Source organism: Asparagus officinalis, unplaced genomic scaffold (assembly GCF_001876935.1).
Source record: "Asparagus officinalis unplaced genomic scaffold, Aspof.V1 AsparagusV1_Un634, whole genome shotgun sequence".
In the NCBI taxonomy this organism is placed as follows: domain Eukaryota; kingdom Viridiplantae; phylum Streptophyta; class Magnoliopsida; order Asparagales; family Asparagaceae; genus Asparagus; species Asparagus officinalis.
Genome location: NW_017972895.1, coordinates 9,951 through 19,535, shown reverse-complemented (window position 1 = coordinate 19,535; position 9,585 = coordinate 9,951). Strand labels below are relative to the sequence as shown.

At 35.9% G+C, this 9,585-nt stretch overlaps 2 protein-coding genes across 2 annotated transcripts in view; one reads left to right on the top strand and one right to left on the bottom strand.

Annotated features, from left to right (window-relative positions):
* Positions 1-3,353: 3,353 nt before the first annotated feature.
* Positions 3,354-4,200, bottom strand: LOC109828014 (40S ribosomal protein SA-like). The gene is made up of 3 exons (XM_020395042.1): positions 4,092-4,200; positions 3,812-4,012; positions 3,354-3,668 (listed from the first exon to the last, which is right to left on the bottom strand). The coding sequence occupies exons 1-3, from the start codon at positions 4,092-4,094 to the stop codon at positions 3,639-3,641; spliced, it is 234 nt and encodes a 77-aa protein (XP_020250631.1). The 5' UTR covers positions 4,095-4,200; the 3' UTR covers positions 3,354-3,638.
* Positions 4,201-8,215: 4,015 nt separating this feature from the next.
* The window catches only part of LOC109828013, a 1,717-nt gene continuing 347 nt past the window's right edge, over positions 8,216-9,585 (top strand). The window contains 5 exon segments of the mRNA XM_020395041.1: positions 8,216-8,275; positions 8,277-8,351; positions 8,353-8,452; positions 8,455-8,589; positions 9,515-9,583. Coding sequence (XP_020250630.1) covers positions 8,216-8,275; positions 8,277-8,351; positions 8,353-8,452; positions 8,455-8,589; positions 9,515-9,583 — 439 coding nt within the window.

The following is a 9,585-nucleotide window of genomic DNA, read 5'->3' as shown; positions in this document are numbered from 1 at the left end:
AGTTTCTGTGCGAATATAAGAAAATGCCATATAAATGCTTGTAGTTGTATCTGTGTTTTCTCTTTTCTTCTTCCTCCTTCACTCTTCTGGTTGATTAACAAATACCACTGTGAAAAACAATTTTTCCTATAACAGTTATATCAGTTATTACTTATAAGTTGCAATCAACATTTTTCATCTCAAACCAATATTGATTGTAGGTTCATTATTGATCCTTCTATTTCCTGGTGTAGAAAATAATACGGGTATTTCATAAATAAGAAATAGCAATATCAAATAAAAAAAGTTGTTAAATGAACTTATCATTGCAATAGAATTCTAGAATTATCATGAGAGTTGAGGGTTATAGTTTATACTCTTACGTGTTCCCAAATGTTGAATAATCTTTCATGGGCTAAACCTAGCTAGACTGGCGAAAGCGGTATTTTCATTAATCCACTTTACAAATCTAGTTGTGACGTCGACTACTAAAATTTGAACATGCATTGCTCTAAAATCACATATCAGAGGTTTATGTCACTAAGGCCAAGAAGTAAAGATAATGTAGCATGTTTTCCCAGAATCCCAAGGGATTGCTTTTTTGTTGATAGGAAGATACCTAGTAAATTTATAAGGATTAACATTAATTAGGTGACAAACCCCCATGAAGAGGCGTCAATTTCTATTTAAAAATTAGAGTTTCTTCTTCTAGAGTAATTATCCATCTCCCCATTACAAAATTAGTTTGCACGTGGACAGAATAATGACAACTTAGATGCCCTTGGAAAGTGAGACAAGCTTAGGGTTGCAACATCCATTGAGATCCTATTTTGGGGCAAATTTTGAGAGTCGGCAATCTTAAAATAATTTTAAGACTTAAATTATACGATTGGAATAATTGAGTTTTACGCCTCCTTTGGTACGCGGCAATGAGTACAAATGGAATGCAATTCTAACTTTTTATTCATGCATACCAAACATGATGTATTTTTAGACGTTAGAATTGCTATTCCCACTTCTTATTAATTCCCACTTTATGTGGGAATTATTATTCCCAACCATTTGACAATGATTAAAATTCCCACTTAAGTGGGAATAAAAATAAACAAATAAATTCTGATTATACACTCCTTAAAAGATACGAATATATATATATATATATATTCCCATATAAAAGATTATTTCTATAGAAATAATATCATTAGTTGCTCGTACAAATATATAAATAGATGTAAAATATTAAAATATTATTATTTGTTTGACTTTGCTCTAGTTTCATCGCGTTTGCAATAGAAAAAAAAATCTCATCTTCGCCTCGATGTGACTCGGTTAGGTAACTATTATTTCTTTTTAAAATATGTATGTGTGACTAATATTTACCTAATATTTACATCTATTTTTTTTATCTTTTGGCGACTCGGTTGCGTAATCTATTAGCAATTAGTTTAGTAAATATTTGATCTTTGGATGTATGATTTGAAGTTCCATTGAAGTATATGTGCCTAATCTTTTTAGTAATTTTTTCAAAGCACTCACAACAAGAAATAATGTGCTTAATTGATGAGATTGAAACTTTATATTTTGATTAGAGATTAACATATTTTCTATTTCTTCAAACTTTCTAGGTTAACATGTTTTCTACTCCTAATCAATTGTTTGAAAGTTAAATGTACATTTGAAATTTCATAAAAATTTTATATACAGACTAGAAGTTAACATGTTTTTCTAATCCTTCAAAATTTAGTGTTTTCTTCTAACCTCTCTCTTCATGCATGCACATGAAATTCAGTCATAAATCATGTAGCATGCATATGGAATTCAGTCTTTTGTATACATTTGCGCATAGTGATGCTAGTAGCATTAGCTGCTCGTACACGTAGTAGACATGCAACATTAGAAGTTAGAAATGTGAAATTATAATTATTTATAATCAAAAATAGTTTCTATGAAAATTATTTTTTAATTAGTAAGCAAAAAGTCCAAAATTGTTGCTGAGGTGGTGTACCAAAAGATAACTATCAACTAAAAAATTATTTCTATAAGAGAAAATATCATTTCTATAAAAATAAATTATTTAGTCATTTTTAAAATATTTTTATGTTTTTAAAATTCTATGTTTTTATAAGGACATTATTAGAAAGCTAAATTTTATTCCCACTTGTGAATAAATGACACTAAACATGAGAATGTGAATAAGATTGACATTCAAACGCGCTCAAACATGAGAGTGAGATCGAATTGATGCGCATTCCATTCTTACATCTATTCCATTCCATTCCTACCATCTTTCCATTCTCACTTGACTCCAATCCTGCGTACCAAACGAGGCGTTAGAGTCTTAAACACTTCAAGGAATTAACTAGTTTGTAGATATAACCAAATTCAAAACTTCAAGAAACAACGGATCATGTGGAATCAATTACTAATATTAGTAGGTCGGAAACATAAAAGATCACCTGCAGACACTAAGGAGTTTGTTAAGCAAATTAGCTGTAGCATATGAGCGGTTGTTATTACAAGGATCGAGTTATATCACAAAAAAAGACACACGAGATCCCATTAATTAATTAATAACTTAGGCCCCGTTTGGCTAAGGGTTAAGGAGGTGGGGTTAAGGAGAAGGGTTAACTTAGTTAATCCATTGTGAAGGATTAAAAATATTCTAGTTCCGTTTGGATTCGATAGTTAAGACAAGGGGTTAAGTCTTTTATGTTTGGCAAATGAAGAAGGGCTAAGAAGATTAATCTCATTATTTTTTTAAAATGCCCCTTTCGTCCTTATTGAAAATTTATAACTAATTGTCACATTAATATCTTTTTCGCGTTATTTACCTTATGAGAGCAATAAGTCCGCATAAAAATTGAACGATAAGTCTGCATAAAAATTGCACGCTTGTGAGCTTTGTATTTCTCTCATCGATTTCTATTATCGACCGTTTTTGGAGGATGATGCAGAAAGTCACTGGAGTATGCAATAAGCATGCATGCGCATATAATATAACAGGTCAAAGTTACGGTCGCCACCAGAGGTCATGTAAAGACCATACCAATCTTAAAAAGATAAAACCACAAAAAATTAACTCAAATATAACAGGAAATTACACATGAAGACAACCATGATGTCAAATATAACAAAATTTACTCTCATCCATGTTTTCAAGAGAAAAAGAAAGAGAAAAGGTACAAGTAATAAAGGAGTAAAAACAGTCCAGCAGCCTAAAAGTCGAAAACTTAAATAAACAATAACAATTTTCACGCAACATCTAAACGATCTTTATAAATCCAGACCCCAATTCACCATGATAACTAAAGATCTATTCCCAGCCTATAGCAGCATGGGGTGAAGCTTCCCAGCCACCGCAGAAGCAACAGCAACAGGACCTTCTGCTGGAGGAGCAAGAGCGGCATCCCATCCATCAACTACTACTAGAGCTATTCACAAAAAGGGGGAAAGAAGAACAGAAACAAATTTATCAATATATCAAAAAAGATCGTTTCAGGAGAACAATACTTGGATATTATCAATTAGTAATAGGTTTAATCATCCATCAAGAAATACTAGTAAATAAACAAATCTACCGGGGTATGAACATGAGCCTTGTTAGGATATTAAGCAAGCATCAACAACAACATTTCTTTTAAACAAGGGAGGGATATCCTTTAACCGTGTTGGCTGCCATCAGTGGCATTCTGCAAGGTTAAAGAAATCGTTAGGCTTTTGAAAGTATGTTGCTATTAAAATAACACTCTGAAAATATGTTGGCAGAATGATCTTAATAAACCAGTTGAAGAAAATTATGGACACTAAAAATCAACAGTTGGCAAGAGCTAACCTGGAACAGCAGTCCAGTCACCAGCAGGAACTGAAGAGACAGGGGCACCAGCTCCCATGTCTGCCCATTGGTCAGAAGTCCACTGGTAGCCATACCCATGCCTATGAACTCAGCCACAGCACCATAATCAGGAGCCACCGGAGCCTCTGCTTCTTCCTGTTCCTTGGCCTCTTCAGGTTCTCTATAGAAGAACAGATCAACCTGTCCAATAGAAAGATAAAGATATAAACTGGTCAAAACAAAAAACAAGGAACACAAATATACATAGATTTGGCCGAACCATGAGCGTAATCTGAGAGCAGGTGTATTGTGCAAACTTCAGGACATATCTCTGGCCATATAGCCTTGCGGAGTGCACAATTATATCCTGGGGGTTCTCAATGGCGACAATAACCCGGGCAGCAAGTTGAAGTTACTCCCAAGTTTTTCCGAGATTGATGATGTAGATGTTACCCAACAGTAGATACCTGAGTAATTACAATGAAAATGTTGAGATATAACACCATATAAAATTATAGTTTGTTTTCCAAATAATGACATTCTCCTAAAATTGTATCAAAAGTAAAGTCGGTAAACTCATAAAGGAACATATCATATTTACAAATGACTCGTTATACATCTGCATACAAACAACATCAATTATCAAGAGATATTGCTTGCGAGATCTTCTTCTGATAAATTTGGTATACAATTGAGTATAAGCAATCAGCTCCAGATAATATGATTACACACCAAAAACTTTAAAACAATTTACCATTACAAACTAATTATCTTTGCCGATTCTCATATCGAATTCAGGGCAACTGGACAAACGTAGCCGAGTTAATTTACGACTTAAAAACAAAGAGCTAACATTCCAGTCAAAAGAATGTGCCTTTTAACACCAAATAGAACCTAAATTACATTTCCACGTAAAACGAAGACAACATCAGAATCCAGAAGTTACATTCCAACTAATTCTACCCATTAAATTTCACAACACTTGTGATAATACAAACTCACATGGACTTTTGACAATGAGTATGCCATCAGCAAAGAACTCACGCCCATTAACTTGTTTACAATGCACTCAAAATTATTAAGCGTGACAAAATTAAGGACCAAAAGAACTGATTTAAACTGCTAACCAACTAATATCTAACTCAATTTCAAACAAAAATCGGAAATTTTCAACATATTGTCAAGGTGAATTACTTAATAGATGAGTTTTACAACCAGTACTTAAAATTTAATTTAAAAAAGAAATCATAACAAGTGGGTTTGAGTATTATCCACTTCTACAAAAAAACAGTTTACTAACAATTGCAACAGCTCAATCAGTATACGAGTACTCAATATAGTTTAGCAAGATTAAGCTCAAAGTAAATTTTTGCAGCGTCATTAAACTCCTAGCAACATGAAACAATTTATTAAGGGGGTTTGCAGGCACGATGTGATTCAAAATATTTCCATTAGAAACATTTTGCTGACTAATGCTATAAAACAAAATTAGAAAATAGTAGAACCATAAGCTGTAAAACACCAATTAAGATAAATGATCTAAAATTGAATGATCAAATATTTGCACCATAATATTCAAACCCGCTTGTTATGACCGGATCAGATCGAAGCAACTCTTCATTCAAGAACCCATTTCCATTATCGACCCCCTCGATTGCAGGGATCCTTCGACGGTCGGAGGACATGAACCACTCCTATACATGTCAAGCTCTCGCTCTCGCTCTCGCTCTCGATCGATCGATTCCTGCCTCCTCTGCTCTCGGAGAAGAAGCCCCAAGTACTCGCCACTAAATCCTTCGCTTCTCACCCCCATTTCAGATAACAACGATCGGACCTCGATCAGTTATCATCCAAAAAATGGAAACAAAACCCTAAAAGCTAACCGAAAAAGCCATAATTCTGAATCTCAACAACCGACCACTCCCCAAACCGACAGCTCGCACTAAAATTAGCCCAAAATCAAGAGATGCAAGCAGAAAGGACCAACCTTTTCATGACTGCCCCCACCGAAATCGGCGATCGACGATCGATTCCGCCATTAGAGAGCTTGAAAAGTGAGTGCTGACTAAAGAGAGGAGAAAGAGGAGGAGAGTGACTAAGACAGCGAGCGAACGATGATCCGGATGAAATTTCTTTTCTAAATTCCGCTGCCTGCCCTCGCGTGAGGAGGCGGAACAAGCGTTGTTCCGCCCTCTTAGCAGGAATAGTTAACCCTCCTATTGATGGGTTAAATTGGTTTTTGGGGTCACGTGAGGGTTTATTAACCCTTTGTCTTATTTTTGTGTTTGGCAGACTAATAAAGGGTTAAACCCCCTTAACCCTTCATTTAACCCCTCACCAAACGCAGCCTTAACGCACATAAAAATCCGAGTTGACCTTTCAAAACATGGTATTTGCACATCCGGATTCAAATATTAAGTGATAACAGTTCGTAATAATATTGGATATGAAAAACAGAGACAAGTGTGTCTCTCCACGTTCTTGGTTGAACTAATATGATACACGTTAATGATGATGGTTGTTTCCATGAATTTAGCAACCTTGCACTTGAAGATGGGACCCACAAATTAAAAATCATGGCTTTTTTAGTATATGAGTTGTTTGTTTGTCATTTTTATGCTACGAATTTGACATTGCCACGTAGAATAGATACATCAAATGTAATTCTTTAAAATTGTGTTGACTTCAGCTGAATTTGTGATTTTTTTAATCACGAATCTTCGACAAAACTCGCGCAACAAGTTTAGTTCGGATTTGATCTTTCATGCAAATTAATCATCTTTAATATCCATCACACGCAAACAAAATTTTGAATATGTTTCCTTCAAATTTCTTACATACATCAAGATGCTGTCTACGAACCAAACGGTCCCAAAACTACTAATCATCAATATGTACAGATCATAACTATAATGTTAGACACGAGTCACATGATCAAAGATACACGAGCCAAGAACATGAAGGGACACCTTCATCATGGCTTACTATATTCGTTGGTTGCCCAAAGTCAAATAAAATTTAATTGTGAGGTATGAACTGAGATGCCGCAGATTCTCCCCCTGCCAACTAGAAAATGACACGTGCACTTTGTCATGCATGGAAGAGGAGTGGCAGTTTCGATAGTACTACCAAATCCGGGGGCTCTCTTGCCCACCGCTGTGCATATAAACCCATGCCCTCAGAGATCACCCACATTCTCTGCACCTCGCTCGTCTCTCTCACAAATATGTTACGTTACGCCGCTGTTCTGCTACTGTGCGCCGTCGTCCGTGTCGCCGTATCGATCACCGACGGTGAGCTCTCTCTTGATTTTGACTTTGGCCAATCACCAAACAAAAAAACAATATATATATATATATATATATATAATATATATATAGTATATATATATATATATAATATATATGAACACTTGTGTCAACTTAAGTGGATAGGGAATAGTGTGTCCGCACCTAAAGTTTTTAACCTCACGTCAATATTGTCTAGGGATGCCTTGTATTATATTGGCTAGGAACTTTGGTGGACATCAACTTAAAGTTGATAGGAGTTTTGATATATATATATATATATATATTATATTATATATATATTATTATATATATATATATATATATATATTATATAATATATATATAGTATATAGAGAGAGAGAGAGAGAGAGAGAGAAGAGAGAAATATGGGTAATCGGCTTGGTACCAAGCAGCAAATTTTTGTGTATTGGTAGTGACACGTTGTCAGCATCCTCATGCGGCACTCACTGTAGCGCCATGTGAATTTGTTCCGACAGTTTGAATGAGCTGGAAAGGAGATTTGACACCTCCACATACCGAAACACAACTTTTTGTGGCTTGTAGCCAAGGGCATACGCCATATTTCTGCAATATATATATAATATAGTATAGTATATATAATATGAGGAATATGGGTATAACTTTGGGCCAATGATCCTTGTAAGTTGATGGGAACACATCTTGTCCATACATCACACCCTTGAAGTGGTGAGCTCCATCTTCAAGGTTTGAATGTATGCGACAAGATGTGTCCACAATCACTTACCAATGATGCCTTGGTAGCAAGTAATACGTCATTTTTTCTCTGCTCTCTAATCTCTCTCATATATATATATATATATATATATATATATATATATATTATCTATAATATATATATATATATATAAAAGATGAAGGAATACGCTGTCAAGGCGCTTCTTGTATTTTGACAACTTTTAACTAACGTTACTTCGCAGGGCTATTGCTCAAAACGGCAATTTTGAATCAAGGGGCCATCACCCAGCCCATCGTCCATGGCACCAAAGAACGGTCGCGAAAAAGCCATCCCCCAAATGCAGATCTCGCGGCTTCGTCGGAGTAAATAAAATCCGGCCAGTAAGCAGGATGCGACATGATCCTCCGCCGTCCCCGAGGGGGCGATTTTCGCCTTGGGCGCCTCGGAAACGAGGCCTGCCATCAGGCGCAAGACGAATACGCAGGCTCCCGGCGGCGGGGCGTTCTACTCCGTCACGTACAAGCGAGCCGCTGGCACGCTGCGCACGGGAGGAGCGGCTCAACAGTGTCGTGCGAGCAGGAGCACGGCGTGCTCCGATGCAGTACGACGTAATAGCAGGCAACGGGTGGGACTCTCCGTGGCGTTCGAGGCGGCGGCTGAGGCCGCGGATTTGGTGATTCATAATCCTGGGAAAGAGGACGATCCGGCTTGTGGACCCTTGATCGACTCCGTCGCAATTAGCACTCTTAATCCTCCAAGGCTTACTAATAGTAAGTTTTACGCGCCGTATAGGTACTTTTATTTGGATTCAGATCCTCTCCACTACAAAAAAAATAGTAGAGGGACCACTACACAATCATAACCATTGATTATCTAGTTGATGTTGTGATTTTTTTAGTATAAATTAGGAATGAGTGCAATACATGAGGTTATGGTAAGTGTTAGATTTAGATTGTATCATAACCGCCTACTAAATAATTAGCGATTGAGATTAAAAGTAGTGGTCTCTCCACTACTTTTTTGTAGTGGAGAGTATCCAAATCCCTTTTATTGATCGTAACTATATACATAGTATTGTATATTGCTTATCTAGAGCTACTTATTTCCGGATTTGGATCCTCTCTACTACAAAAAAGTAGTGGAGAGACCACTACTTTTAATCTCAATCGTTTATTATTTATTAGACGGTTATGATACAATCTAAATCTAACATTTACCATACCTCTGTGTATTACACTCATTCCTAATTTGTACTAAAAAAGTCATAATTATCAACTAGATAATCAATGACTATGATTATATAGTGGTCTCTCCACTATTTTTTTAGTGGAGATGATCAGAATCCCTTATTTCCCTAGGCGAAACAACATCGCCTATTTCTCAAAGGAGAAAACTGATCGGAATCTTTTATTTATAGTAAAAATAAATAAATAAAAATTCAAATTAGTACTTTGGGACGTGATTCTTTTACTACTTATACTGAGAGCGAAAGTTGTACACCTCATGAGCTATATAGATCATGAATGATACCAAAAAGCAACTTCAGGATACATAATATATTTGTATATAATTTCTTTGTGAACAATTCAATTTATCCAGTATGAACACAAAAAGTCATTAAATTTTCTTTTATTAATTTACTTTCCTCATATATAAGAGCTAAACATTCAAAATCTTCCCCTCAACTTGTCACAGAGAACCTTTTGAAGAACGCCGGCTTCGAAGAAGGCCCCTACATCCTTCCCAAAACCTCATGGGGAGTCCTC